At 44.0% G+C, this 14982-nt stretch overlaps 1 protein-coding gene across 4 annotated transcripts; it reads left to right on the top strand.

Moving 5' to 3' along the window:
* Nucleotides 1-1146: 1146 nt before the first annotated feature.
* Nucleotides 1147-14420, top strand: LOC131887067 (ras-like protein family member 10B). 4 transcript variants are annotated; one of them, XM_059235561.1, is made up of 5 exons: nt 1147-1548; nt 2713-2798; nt 2858-3179; nt 10945-11334; nt 13153-14420. In XM_059235561.1, the coding sequence occupies exons 4-5, from the start codon at nt 10957-10959 to the stop codon at nt 13726-13728; spliced, it is 954 nt and encodes a 317-aa protein (XP_059091544.1). In that variant the 5' UTR covers nt 1147-1548; nt 2713-2798; nt 2858-3179; nt 10945-10956; the 3' UTR covers nt 13729-14420. The 4 variants fall into 4 exon arrangements, with proteins under 4 accessions (XP_059091544.1, XP_059091546.1, XP_059091545.1 ...); XM_059235563.1 differs by lacking the exon at nt 1147-1548 and having other exon boundaries at nt 2412-2798; nt 2873-3179; XM_059235562.1 differs by lacking the exon at nt 1147-1548 and having other exon boundaries at nt 2412-2798.
* The last annotated feature ends 562 nt before the right edge of the window (nt 14421-14982 follow it).

The following is a 14982-nucleotide window of genomic DNA, read 5'->3' as shown; positions in this document are numbered from 1 at the left end:
TATCGTTGCCATTTGGCATTTATTGATTTATTTTCGGACTTCCTTACCGCTACTGGGAATGGAATTCCAAGCAGTTCAAGACTACAAAAGTGTACATTTTACTTAACTTTATATCGCTAGCCCTTGAATATAAGGTTGATCAGGAATTGTATTCAAAAACTTGTCCAAGTCTGATATTCAAGTATATTATATCAAAAAGAATCGGCCATATAATTGGGTAGAAGGCTACATATTTTTGTTGATCTGACATCGAAGCAGACTCGCCTTCTACAAGCAACAGTTGGTATACCATCTGATGTTGAAAATCAAGTAATTATTTACCTCTTAAATGCAATCTAATCCTAAATTTCGCAAAAATACATGTTTTGCAATCTTAAACCAAAACAAGAGCGAATACTATCGAGCTCAGATGTTGACGTTATGAGCATGTGTGCAAATTGGTTTTTGGTTTTGCTTCTTTTCATTCGCTCCTTGCCAATGCAATGCCGTACATCTTGAAAGAAAAATTAACCTGCTTTCGCTCTTAGGTCCTTTTGCCATTTTGCCATTTTGCCAAACGCCTTTACGATTGCTCGGTGCCTAAATTCACACTCAACGATAAAAGGTTCCCGAGAGTGCGAAAATTTGCTGGGTAAGGTGGAAAGGAACGAGAGGTCTGGTAAGTTGGCATTTCGGTCATAAATTTCAATATTTTTTGTCACGCACGTAGTACTTGTCCGGTGAATGCATTGACGGAGAGGGACCATCTCGGGAGCTGAAAGTGGTCGGTAGTCTTGTTCGAGGTTGTTCGTTGTGGACTGATAAATGGACGTCCGAAGGGACATGAGAGGAGCATTGGGTGTTGAAAGGGCCCACCAACATAAGGTCTCTTTGTGTTTTTACGACCTATTTTCAGTAATTTGTTTACCTCGATCTTTTTCTGGATCCTACTTGGCTCCTTCAGCAACCCTTTCAAGAAATGATGGGTGGGAAATGGTTCCATTTATTTTCGTCGGGGCTGAGTGAGTGGCATGAGAGACGCGGCTAAAAAGAGGAGGGAAAAAGAACGGGGACCGAACTTGAGTCCAACGACTAGAAAAAAAGGAAGAGGGAGAGAAAATGGATTGACATTTTGATTTGTCCGTGGGAGCAAATTCATCAGTGGGACCAATTTTACTCTCAAGTCCTTGACAACCGGGCAATCAATTGTGTTTCTAGGGAAACGAGGTTGACGGCTTCACAAACCCAGCCCATCAACGACGACCAGATGGCAGCCTCGATTTCAATCCCGTAGCCTCACTCGCTTCTCTTTCCTGCTCTCCTTCTCTGTTGTTCACGTGTTCTCGTTCCCTCTTTCGTTCCTTCCTTCGTTCCTCTTTCGTTCCTTCCTTTCTTCACACCTGCTGCTTTCAGTTCAGTCGAAGGGCTCCGGGTTGAGGGAGAAAGTGAGGTGTCCCTTGCCTCCTTTTCGTTTGAGTTCGCTCCATCCACGTTCCAAGTCTCCAACAGCTCCACTGGGACATCCTGCGCGTCGACCTTGAAGGCCACTGCTCCTCATCCATCCTGTGCGTAAGTCCTGCAACGTACGTACGAGTCGTAAGTGCGTCCGTTTCTCCGGCCTCGTCTGAACCATGCAAGAACTCGCTCGCTCTCTCTCTCACCATCGCTCACTCGCCCTCGCTTTCCGTTCCTCTCACATTCGCTCTTTTTGTAGTTCGCCTCTCCGAATTTCCTTGTTGGCGGGTTTCAAAGACATGCCACCCATAGATCTGAGGATAGCGAATCAAAACCCCTTGATTGATCCAGCGAGGTTCCGTCGTCAGAGCGGCTTCGAGCCTTGAGTTTTGGTAGTGTATGGATTCCAATTTTCCATATTCACATTGGTAGCATAATATTTGGCCGCGTAATTGAAGACGTCAAGTGCTCAAGGGTTTACTTAATTAAAGATAGGTAGGGAAAGGGGAAGGGGGCCGGTTAGTGCTAGTTTCCCACCCCAGGGAGTTTCCCCTCTTTGAGCCTTTGATAGGTTGGAAAGCGACTAGCAAGGACCCCTGGCGGCAATTTTGTCCGAACAAAAACGTTGTCCTTCTAAGCGGGATATCTATGGTCTTTGGGAAGAAGGCAAGTGGAGTTGCCTCTCGTTCGAGGGTAATTTGGATGGTATCCCGCTTCAGCGATGGTGGTGGCTTGCTGGGTGGGTGGGTTGGTGGGTGGGTTGGTTGAATGGCTGGCTTGCTCGCTTGGTTGGATCACGGAGCGCTCTTCTGCTCACTTCGAAAAGAGAATTGGATGTCTTGGAATTGTGTGAGGACGGGAAGGATCCACACTCTCTGGACCCTTGAAGACGAAAGCGAAGAAGAGTCCCCCTCATTGTAGGCTCAGCTCAGAGGATCATCCTCTTACTAGTGGACCACCTTCTTTTCCTTCTTCGTCTTCTTCCTCGTCCTCATCCTCAGTGTTTTGAGGCTTCATTGTGGCGGCATACCTAGTTGTATCCAGTAAGCGAGTGAGTGAGTGAGTGGGTGAGTGAGTTTGTAGTGTATGCACGAAGTGGAGTAGTAGCACTGCACTAGGTACACGTAGTTTGACTTCACCTTGAAAAGGGAACGGACCGAGGAGGAAGAAGAAGAAGGAGAGAGAGAGAGAGAGAAACGGAGAGTGAGAGAGAGAGAGAGAGAGAAGGAAAAGTCTATCATCCTCAGGTCTCGCCATATCAAATGCCTCTGGGAAGAGGCACAAGAACGGATTCGACGATCAGAAGGAGAAAAGGTGGAGAAAGTGAAGGAACTCATTTCCCCCTCTCCGATGAAGAGATTCGGGTAAGGTGGAAATTATCTCGTTTCAACAAGAGGGATGATTGGTTGGTTTTCTAATCAAGATTTATGACCAAAAGTGCGGTGTACAAAGAAGAGCCTACCAATGGAACAAAAGTCTCTTGAACCGTTCCATGTTCCACCAAAATCGGCTTTCACTTGAACGAAGGTCGTTGCCAACGAATGATGATGAAGATCCAACCTCTAGGGAATGTCGTTTGAAAGGCCGTCCCTCTCTGCCAAAGTATGACCTCCACATCCTGCTGATTTCAGAGTCTTTGGGGAACAGGCTATTTCCATTTCATCCCTCCCATTCACTTTCATCTGGTTAATGGAAGCACATCTCCAAATTAAAGGCCTGACTCGTTCAATTGACCATTCATCGAGGTAAGCCAGCTTTCAGCTTGATTCCAAGAGACCTTCCCAACTACTCTACATACTACTCGATCCCAACGTCCAATCCACTAACTTGCTGCCCTGCCCATAAGCTTCCTTTACTTAGGTATAAACGCGTATAACAAAGGTTCAGTTCAAAGTACAATTCCAATGTGACTTCATTGCTCGGCTTACTCAGAGGTTGGTGGAATAGCATGTAGGGAAAAGTAGCATTATACCGTGAGCGACTTTCTTGGAGAGAGAACTCGCTCGTGATTCAATCAAGGACAGCTAAGCACACTTGGTCGATAGGAATAGTCACAATCCAATCAAGATGAGATATGAGTGGTGCTAAAGAACAAATAGGAAGCACCCAAAGGAGGATGACGAACAGTGAGTGACAACAACAAGAAGGAAGGAAGGAAAGACGGAAAGACGGAAAGAAGGAAAGATGTGATGAAAGAATCATCTTTCCAGCTCAAGGCTTGATGACGAAAGGCCACTCACTATGCGTCAAAAATACATACCCGATTTCCCCCCTTTTATGAGCTTTAAATGGCGTCTCTTGGGTGGGCGCAAATTAGATACGAAACCAGAAAGTTTTCGAGAAAAATGTGTGTCTTGAGCATATTTTGGGACGACGGGCTTGACAGGGCTCAAGTACTTTCAAGACAACCAGTGGGATAGCAGCTTTTTTTGTCGAGTCATTGGGACATCGGAAAATGTTGTTATCAAGTTTAGAGAAATACCTAGAATAAAGAACGCAGTAGGGATAAATAAGTGAAAGGAGTTGTCTCTCCACTCTAAATATTTGAATGGTTGCAAACGATATTTTCTGCTATGAAAAAGTAACCATCAAATAACAATACCCACAAAAGCAAATCTAGACAAAAAGTGAACGCTTCAGAACTTCGATTTTCCCGTCCACAAAGTCAAATTACTGTTTGACAACGAGCAGGCTTTCAAAACGTACGTGGAGCTTCCCACAGTCCTTTATTCGTCCTTCATCCTCAAGAAGACAAAGCTGGTGCAAATCTGTATATTCCAATGACAGCCTTCATTCCTCAATGTGAATTCGCCTGTGCAACTCTGTACTTCGTGAAGTGTCTTTGATGACAACCACAAAGGCTGAGCGGGAGCTTACTATTAGCAGCATGTGGGTGCATTCACTCACTCGCTCACTCACTCACTCACTCACTCACTCGCTCCCTGACTCTAGAGAAAGCCTAACTCCTTAATGATGAATGTTGGTTCTTGTTGTTTGTTGCTGTTGTTTTCAGGACGAAGTTGCCCTGAGGTTGGTATTTGGTGAAGCTCTGCCAAAAAAGGATTAGGATAGCGTTAATGATCCTTCTCTCACTTTTTCTTGGGCCAATACATACACTGTAGTTCTGAGTAGATAAATAAATAATTGAATGAAGAACGTGGAAGGAAAAGAAACTGGATAGAAACGGCGTTTGTCTTTTTTGTCTTCAGATTGACAGACTCCGTTGGTCGAGTCAGTCAGTCAGTCAGCGAGACAGCAAGAGAGAGCCCGAATAGTTACTGTTTAGCCATTCAGACGCTGCTAACCTGTTTAGCATTTATATGAAGTTTTTGTTCCACCTGATCCGGACGGCAACAGGGTGGCCTGGCCTCAAGCTATTGGGAACCCATTCAAAGGCATACAGAGCGACCAAGTTTCAACCCATCTGGAGCAGATAAGGCTGGCTGACAAGCCTGGACCACCAAACCCGTCTCTACTCTGAGAGTCCCTCTATTCAGGATAAACATGGATAGAATACTTGAGAAGTGGTGTTGGTAAACGAAGAAGGGGAAGGAAGAAAGAAACTGCTCCGAACCCAAAGAGATCCCTCCACTTTGTGTTGGGCATCTGGAGAAAACACACATCCAAGCTCGAGATGACGAGACTACCTACCTCCAAGGCTTCAGTAGTCCTTGGTCATAGGGGATGGCTTTCACTGTCGTGGAAGAGGACGGGATGGAAACTCCTGGTCCAAAATACCTTTGGGAATCTTAAAAGTTTTTTTTTCGGCGATCCATTCCATCCTTTCTTACATCTATCTACCCAATGGGCAAAGAGTAGCGAGGGAGCTAGAATAATGGTCAAGTTCTTAGAGGAGGGAGATATATATTCATTCCTACCTCAAAACTTTGCCAGTATAACAAGGGGTATAAAAGGAGAGAAAAGCAAGAAAAACACAAAGGAAGAAGAATAGGCGCGAGATTGCTTTTTCTGTAAAGGTGTACATTCAGTGAAAAAACATGTTGTTTGTGCTTGTAGAACAGCTTTAAAATAACTTCCAAAATATCTGAATTATATATGACCACTTACTCGACGAAATTACTCAGAAATCCAAACTAGACTTTGAAAACTCTTTTGAAAAAGGAAAAAGTGCACCAAAAGATAAATACCCTCCTTTTTTCACTTGAAATGATGCTCGCGAATCCGAAATAGAATCCAAAAAAGTAAATAACCAAATAAAGCGATGGTTGCATCCTTTGTGTTTTTTTTATCATGTCACATATTTAACCTAAAACCTCATTGCCAAATGCTGAGAGACAAGTTTTCCTTGTAGATCATTACTTAACTTGGAGGTACATGCTAAGATTTTACAACCTCTTTCAATCGAAAATGCGTTAAGGCTCTTATTTCACGATGCATCAAAAGATAAGTGTCAATTGGAGATTGGAAATCAGAGTTCTGTTACCGGGTAACCATGAACCTGAAAACTCGATTCTCACTTTCCACGGAAGAAAATATTTTACCTCGTAACAAAGCAGAGTAAACTAGGCCGTCAGACATGAAACTCCAATCACACGCTACTCAAGAGACTCTCTCTATTTCAACACCTCTTGGAAACGTTTCATGAATGGTTTCTGACAAAGTTGAATAACAAGTTGGACTTCCAGGTTCAGTAATACTCAAATTCTCGCCTTAAGCTGTTCTCATCCCGAGAATCAAGAAGGCTAAAGCGAGCCTTTGGCACTAAATTAAATTCAATTGTACATGTTCCTCCCACCCTCTACCTCCGATGGTCAAGAATTGGAGCACAAGTTATCGAGTAAATACTATATCAAAAAGGCTCTTTTGACTTCAGACCTTGAGGTATCCGTCAATGTCAGAGGCCTTCTCTCCCAAGAGACTTACCTCCATTACTTAGCTCAATTCAACGAGCCGGAAAAGCAGGCAGGCACGAGGGAGCAAAACTCACGATTCTCATCAGCACTTTGTTGGGTGTTGGTACATACGTTCGACTTACCTAATTTGAACTAGAAAATAAAAACAACATGAAGAGGAGGGAGGTTCACCACTCTGGCAGTGATGCTTGTTTGACAGCCATTTCCTAGGATATGTTTGGGATGAGCAGGATGTGTGAGGAGGGTATTCTCCTCCCAATGGAATCAAATGGCCGGGGAATTCATATTTTGGTCTCGACCGCAAGCCTCAATGCCATTGAAAAACCATTGGAGTAGCCAATATTGATGCCTATAAAGTGGCCAGATAAGGAAGAGGAGGAAAGGAAAGGCCTGCCAAAATGCGGGGTATGGACAGAGTTGGCAAATCACTTCCAATCCAACTGCTACATGAAGACGACGACGACGACGACGAAAACGACTTTGGGGTTGGAAAAGGGCCTCCTTTCTTCTGAAAGCGCCCGAAGGTTGGGATTTCGTTTTATCCGTTCAATATTTACTTTGCCCAAAGAGAATTGCTCTACTGCAAAGTCAGAAGAGTAGTTGCCAAACGGGTGGATTCCTTGTCACGTAGACTTGTCAGTGCCAGTTGTGACCTTCAACCAGACCATGGGCTTCCTCCCATGTAATCGTTGAAGGGCATGAACATTTTCATTTCCACTGATCAGAGCATTAATCCTTTCTATGGAAAATGATTTAGATGCCCAACATTCAAAGCTGAATGGTACTTGAATGAAGAAAAGAACGAGAGAGACGGATGGGCTGGCCTTCAAAGGTTACTGCTCAACTAGTTCTTGCTGAAGGTTTGATTGAAACATACCATGGAGTCCCTCAGATGAATTACTAGGAACGTGAGTACCTTACAACAGAAGATCAAAACTCTTCCCTGTGTGTTGGAGTGTTCTAAAAATGGTTACAGCAAATAAGATTATGTATTTCTTTTCAAGGGCCGCTTAATTGTCCTCCAGATTCTCACAGAAAGGCTGATATACAAGTAAATCGTTAAATGAATGAAGCCAATATGGCTGGTAGTTGTTGACGGAGAATGTCCCAAGGGAAAAACCTTTGCGCCAATGCAGATCAAAAGCCTGTTTGTCACGAAGCTTTCCTTCCCATTAGCTCCTATTCAAGACTGAAAGGCATTATGTTGATGAGCTATTTTGTGCTTGCGTGAAGATAAATACAACCAAACTCGAAACGAGTCCGAGAACCTTGCGAAATATACAGTACGATCCATCAAATATTGGACCGCACTAAAGAAGACTCATTCACGATGAAGTCGGATTCCAGGGTTTGCCTTGCTATGTTGTGAACTAAGACCGTTTCCCTCGTGTGGAAGAAGTCAGTCCGTGGTAATGCTCATGGAACACGCAGGCATGCACTCATCATTTGGCTGGGAACCAAGTCATTGAAGTTCCATGCAAGGAATAGAAAAAGGATCAACAATGGTGAATGTGGAACCCTTTTTTTTTAATAATGAGCCTGGAACTTGTTGGTGCTTGAGAAATATTTGACGGGTTGGAACAATGTGAGGTAGCAACGTGACTCGGATCCACTCGAGCACAACCAGTTTCCAAGAAATGCACTTTTCTTGGGCTAAAATCCGCCTCTTTGGGCTTGGATGCATTTGTTGGGATCAATGTTGGTTGGAGAAAAACAATATCATCTCGAGTCACTTCGGTTTTCAAGGTCGAGTATTCTATTGGGAAACACGATTCCATCTCTGCAATCAAGCACTTTTTGCATGCAAATGCGACCTTTTTCTTTACATGTACAGATCTCAAATCCACGTCCCAAATCCTGGTCCCCTGGCAAGATTCCTAATATTTAAAAGCCCATGTTCCAACTTGGAACACTCACTCACTCAGTCTTCACTCACTCACTTACCAAGTTATACACATACATAACGCACGCTCTCGTTGGATTCCTCGCTTCACCACAAGAAAGTATGTTGTACACAGCAACAGGAAAGACAGACACGGGAACACCCATGGAGCTGGAAATGGAGAAGGCATGAAAACGGGAATAAGCATTACAACGGCGACGGCGATATTACGACGCGATGATGATAGTAATGATAATAATAACAATGATGATGACGACGATGATGATGATTTGGGTGATAATTCTTGTGAAAATTGAGAGGAGGAAGTAGTGACAGCAATAGTAGTAGTAGTAGTAGTAATCGAAATTCTCGAGGTAGTGATGGTCTGTACTCTGATTCCCTATTCTCTGGATCTTCACACGAAACTGCCACGAACCTTCTCCTGTGGCTTGATTAGCTTATCACGAGTTGGAGTGGGTGGGGACTACATACATACCTCACGTTCTGGGCCCTGTTTTGGTAGTTAGGGATTTGTAGAAATGTCATAAGCACTAGCTTCAAAAGGTCGGTATATTTTTGTAGCATAATTCAAAAAGATTGTTCCAGCCAAAGCAACTCTGAAGCTGTCAAGACACAACTTCAATAAAGGATACCGTAGGGAAGGGAGATCAATCAAAATCGAGGAATTCGAATGACACTTTTCACATTGGCAAGTTTCGTGGCATTTTGTAATCACAAGAGTATTGCTTCTTCTTTTTCTCATTCCTCTAATGACTAAACTTATATTAGGTCATGGCCATAAAAGGTGGACTTTTGTCTGATAAAGCTAATCAATAAGAAATCAGGCATTAACGCACCCGATTATCTTAAGAATGGAGACCACTTACAATGAAAAGCAAATCCTCCCATCTATTGGAGATGAGTAGGCTTTAACTCTTGCCACGAGCTTGGGGCAAGCCAAAAAGGAAAGGCCCATCCAGTAAATGAGTATTCCAATATATTACGTAAGACGAGCCTTCTCTTATTCCATGGAATGGGCTTGATGTGCTAGAATGGTTGAGAGGTGGAAAATGAGGCGTTTTTATGCTCCATGAGCCTTGATGAATGACTGGTCAGTGAGCACAATGATTGGAGGCCATGCTCTCTAGGTAGTATTTCGCCATTGAGAAAGTATCCAATAGCTGTGACCCACACGTACGACGTACCTCCATCCAATCTAGTCCCTTTATTTTTTGGGTGAAAGTTTCTGTTAAATTATTTGGTCCGGTGGCACTCAAGTGTAAACTTTCAAGGCCATTGGACCGACCTTCGTGGTTGCTTTTCGACTCAAGGCTGATGAGAGCCGACTGTTAGAGTAATCCTGTTTTGAAGCTGGCCTTTCATTGACGCCATAACTTCACTCGTGGTTCCAAAAAGAAACTTTCATGTTGGAACTGGTTCCAAAACACCATATTTGGCGAGTTGCAGGCCATTGCTAGATGCCAACAAAAGTTGCTAATTGCTGAGCTGTGTTCCTCGTAGAAGCAAAGGATTCCGTACATGAGGTTCTATTACAATTGGTTTGAAGAGAATATCATCATTAGACCCAAATGGAAAGCGGAATGTATGTGGTCCACTAGAAAGCTGCTTTCTTTTAGGATTGCTTGTTCCCATGTTCCGCTTGGATCTGATCCCAATCTCACTCATCAAAACTCGTCTCTTTTCATTCTTTGCTCTGTCTTCAATGTTCGCCTCTTGAGTTCTGCTGAAAGGACCAGACTTGGACACGGAACACTGAACTTATGGAACACACAATGCACTTGAACGAGGCATGTTCTTGTGATTGCGCTGTTCAACTAATCTTGCTTCACAAAACGATCTTCCACATTATAATCTAAATGGGGAAATATTGGTGCCATTCAAAGCGAGAGTGGTGGTCAGTCAAAATGAAATACGCACGTTCATTCTTCCATCTTCACGAAAGGGACAATAGGGACTCAAAAAAATGGAAAGGAAATGCCAGGTCTGCTCTTTTCATTTGTCTCGATCCAATAGAAGTGAAAGCGCACAGAAAATGGCTCTCGTGATCAATTGGAAAGTGGATCAAGTTAAACACGATTACTCCAATCCTGGATGAGATTGAATCGCACATCCTATTTCTTGCACGGGGAACAGTTTTCCTTTGATGACGAATCCTTGAATGAAGCAGTCTATACGTAGACCAAGTCGGCAAGGTCTGTGAAGCGCGTCGGAATTTTGAGAACAAAGGATAACTTTTCACCATGGTCTCTTCCAAAGGTTGAATGAAGAAGAGACAAATACATGAGAGATTCCATGGTATCCCTGGATATCCTCATCGATTGCCTTTGACAAAATAGAGAGCAAGAGGAATCTCTTCACATGCGGGCTCAAAGGGTTCATTTCTGACTTTTGGGAAATCCAAATCCAAGGCCACCGACCGAATGGCCTTCGATTCCTTTGCCAATCGATTCGATTGGAGTTGAGTGTTTAATCTCAGACATGAACAACAGAGTTCGGAGAAGAATGATCCATGCCTGGTCGAGCCAGCTCTCTTTGAATGGTCATGCCATACTGCCTGCCTCCCTATGAGGTCTTTTGTGCAGTTGGCTTTGTGATTTATAGCCCTCTTTCTAGTCTCTACGACCTTGCATAAAGACGATTTCCTCTCCCTTCCTTTATACGAATGAACCCGGTCGCTCTTGTGGATAAAGGAAACTCAAGGCAGACGTCTCCAATCTCCATTCATTCTTTCAGAATCCCATTGGAATGTGTCCAGAGGTCAGCATTAGTGTCGTCGAGCCCAACGAGCAAAATGTCGTGACCTCATCGAGCAGTCGGATCAATGGCGAAGGACCCTCGTCCACTCACAATCTGGGCGTATCCATGGTGGGGCGACCCTCAACATCCTCCGTACTCATGGGCGGCTCGCTTGCCCCGCCTAATCCAATATTTGGGGCCTCGGCCCTGGCTGCGGCCTCGGGCCCGGCTCTTCAGCCTTCCATGATCGCGGGATCGGTACCCGGGCCGGGTTTGAGTGTGCTTCCAATTCAGAAGGAATCCCGATTCGACGAAGACGTCAACTTATCTTTGATCAAAGTCGTGGTCTTGGGAGCCCATGGAGTGGGAAAATCCTCTCTTGTCAAGGTAGGGCGTCAAAACTTTGCTCTGATGATCCTTTTGATGTCTTGGGCTGGATTACTCAGCCAGCTTACTGGCAATCACCACAACTTTGTTGGTTGGGGTCTTTCCATCAGTTTTCATTGACCTGATGAAGCTTGGATGGTTAGTTGGCTCTGGCTGGTGCATTGGTGGGTTGGGTGGGTGGGNGCCAACTGTGCCCGCCAGCCGTTCCACGGATCAGTCTGAGAAGGCTGCTGTACGGCCAAGGCGGATGGTAGTTTGAAACGATGAATTTGAGGTCGACTTGACGCAAGTTGAGGGAATCTCATTTTGACTGGGGCCATTGAAATTTTTATAGAGTCAAGAAAGGCGGGGAAACTTTACAAAGTTGGCCCACCAGACTAGAGATTTGTGGATTGGATTAGCCCAGTGCACTTCTGGCCACTTTCTAGTCCATCCTTTCAACCAAAAAGAGTCTCGCACTGGCAACGGGTTACTAAGGAAACTCAATGACGATTTGTGATTAAGTATGCCTTGGGACGAAACTTTCGAGACACTCGGAGAACTAACTTTTGCACCGATTCACATTTAAGGTTGAAAGGCACACAATTGGTCTTGTCTTCAAATACAAGTTTTATGTTTACTCAATCTCCCAGTGGTGCTCTTTTGGTGTACGGTACATGAAAAGGCCCAGTTGCAAATGGGCATAAAAACAGATTCTCTCTTTGGAGATAAATGCAAGCACGATTTGTGAGAGCCAAGGAAAACGACTTGAAAGGTGCCCTCTAACTTTGAGCTAGGTTATTCTTTCTTTTTCTTTTTCCTCCTTTCGCTCTCTTGTAACTTCAAAAGATAGGACCCGACGGCGAATTTTGAAAATATGTCACTCTCAGTCTACTGTACGTATAGTGAAACACACCAACTTTCAAGAACGAGCCAGCAAACTCAATTTGCCAATTAGTTCTCGCCTGGGACCAATTCCTTCTCAACTCGAAAACCCTTCGGCATGTTCCAGTTCTGACAAAAACAGCATTTTAATCCCGCTCTGCACTTCAAAAGGGAAGTATTACATGAAAAATGGCGTCTTTTCAACGTGACCAGTTCGAAGCTTTCGTTTCGGTTTTCTTTCCTTTCAAGAAGATTTGAAGCTTAGACTCACAGACTTATAAGAAACTCACGAGTCGAATGATGAAACTCAATCCCTTCTAATTGAACGATTCGATTCTTTCTTTATTTGAAAGCAATCAATTAAGATAAGAGAATGCAATCAAATCATATTGGAACCAAATCAAATTTTCTTCTACACGGGCAAGTTAAGTCTATGATCGCCATCACCATTCAGACCCTCTCAACAAAAGGAGATTCACTTCCGACTCGAAAGAAAGTGTCTCGGCCAAGTCTTTTTTCCCCACACTTTTCCTCGATCTGTTCGCGGATTTCTTTGATCAAATGGATATCATTAGATGGGTGGGGGGAATCTTTGTGGCGGTGAATTGCCTTTCTTGTTGACACTCAAGTTCGCGAAAGCCTTTTCATCTCCTCCGCCGCATCAAGGTCAAGAGGCGAGCTAGATTCTGGTTGGTTTGGCACTTGAAAGATTACTTTTCGTGCCTTGTCATGTGCACAAATTCACGCTCAAATTCCCACGCCTTCGCCCGAAAAGTGTCCCCGACCTCGAAATTTTTGCTCTGACCAAAACTAAGCCAGCAACGAGCTAGCGCTAGCTACTGTATTTTCCTCATAAGAACCAATGAGTGGGTCCAGCCATAACAGCCAAACAGCCATAAACGAACGAGGAGGCTCAGGACGACATTAATGTTTGATGTTTCCTTCCAATTCCAGCGTTTCGTGACCAACGACTTCCCGACGCAACATATTGTTTCGAAGAAGAAAAGCGAGTACTTCCCCTCGTTAATCCTCAACGACAGCTTGTTTGAGCTGAAAATTTTAGACCTCCCCACCATCCCGTTCTTTCCTGATAATTCGGAAGTGGAATGGAGCGAATACCGCTATTTCGGCCTCCGCTCAGCCTCCGCCTATTTGCTCGTGTACGACGCGAGCACGCCTTCCACATTCCACTTCATCAAGGCCTTGCGCGAGCAGATGATCCATTCCCGTGATATGACCAATGTACCTGTGATCGTGGCCGCCAACAAGATGGACCTGGTCCAGAAAGTGACGCCAACTGTGCCCGCCAGCCGTTCCACGGATCAGTCTGAGAAGGATCGGAAGGAGATGGTGAACATGGTGAAGAAATCTTGGCGGGCCTCGCACGTCGAGTGTAGCGCCAAGTACAATTGGAACGTGGTCAATGTGTTCAAGGAGCTGGCTGTGACGTTGGACATGGTCGCCAATGGTCAAATGATTGGCCCAGGGAGTCAAGGATCGGTGAAGAAGAAGCGCTGTCTGATGTTCTGATAGCCAGGGACTGACGGAGAGCCACTCATTCTGCCTCTCTCGTGCTTTGGACCTCTCTCAAAATGGACGTATCAGACTTGGAATGGTCGCTCACTGCAACATGGGGAGTTCCCAATCAGTTCACGCCGCGACTCAAGCAGGTCTTTATTCAAAACGGTCACCATGGAACATGTGATTCATAAACGAATGTTTCAAACGGCTGCGTCTTCCCAGACCAATGATAATGATTAGTGAAATACCAATGCCATTGGGAATTGATCCAAATGTCTTTCTTCATACGAAAAAAAAACCTACTCATGGTTGACGCAATGCCTAAGGATTTTTTAAAAAAAATGTTTTCATTTTGATTTTTACAATATTGGCCATTGGCACAAATGACCTCAACAATTTCTGATTTGGACTTTCAATTACAGTAAATATCCTTTGTTCAATCAGTGCAGAGGGACACTGGTTTCGATGTCATTCATATCACTTAACAATTGCCAAAATTCAAATCGAACTTTCTTAATCCAACTACAACAAAAACATCAATCAACGATTTCATTTGGTCAGCCCCGTATCTTTCTCATTCCCTACTTACCTTAATATTACCAATTTCAGACACTGCACAACGAATGACATTTCCTTTAGGCCTAAAAAACAATTGAATACAGTGTAATGACAATGACCCTGAATTATTCGCCAATGGCTGTGATCCCTGCTGTACGGCCAAGGCGATACAGTGTAATGACAATGACCCTGAATTATTCGCCAATGGCTGTGATCCAACCAACTGCCAGATCCTACTGGTTAGCATCATCATCTCGAGATTACAAGCGAGCCTGAGCGCGTAATCCTCAATCAATTTCTCTTATTGCCCCTGGACACCCTGATCCTGTTCGCCCCCTCCCCCCATCAGCCTGTTTGATTCTTGTTTCCCTATCTCTCTCTCTTTCCGCACATTCGAGTACAGCATCCTGTTCCACTGTACCCTGAAAATGGCCCCTTTCAAACTCATCTTGTGTTGCTTTGATGCCTCTTTATCCGATAATTAAAGCTGGTTTAGCTCAAGAATGATAACATAATTTGCAATAATCGCTCATGAAATATACACCTTACGAATCAACCACATTAATGGTAAATGTAGTTAATATTATGAATTAGTGGAAAGACACTAAATTTTGACGGCTTTCCTAGGCCAGTTCTATCATTAGGTCTGTGCAAACTTTTCCTATTTTTTGTCGAAATTTTCATTTGAAAGTTCGTTCACTAATG

The sequence above is a fragment of the Tigriopus californicus genome, chromosome 9 (genome assembly GCF_007210705.1).
Source record: "Tigriopus californicus strain San Diego chromosome 9, Tcal_SD_v2.1, whole genome shotgun sequence".
Taxonomy (NCBI): domain Eukaryota; kingdom Metazoa; phylum Arthropoda; class Copepoda; order Harpacticoida; family Harpacticidae; genus Tigriopus; species Tigriopus californicus.
The sequence above is the reverse complement of the archived record's forward strand: the minus strand, read 5'-3'. Positions and strand labels throughout refer to the sequence as shown.

Bases quoted from the DNA above. Each gene is read 5' to 3' on its own strand.
- LOC131887067 (XM_059235561.1), top strand. From the start codon at position 10,957: ATGTGTCCAGAGGTCAGCATTAGTGTCGTCGAGCCCAACGAGCAAAAT. The intron at 11,335-13,152 runs GTAGGGCGTCAA...TTCCAATTCCAG, and splicing joins GAAAATCCTCTCTTGTCAAG to CGTTTCGTGACCAACGACTT.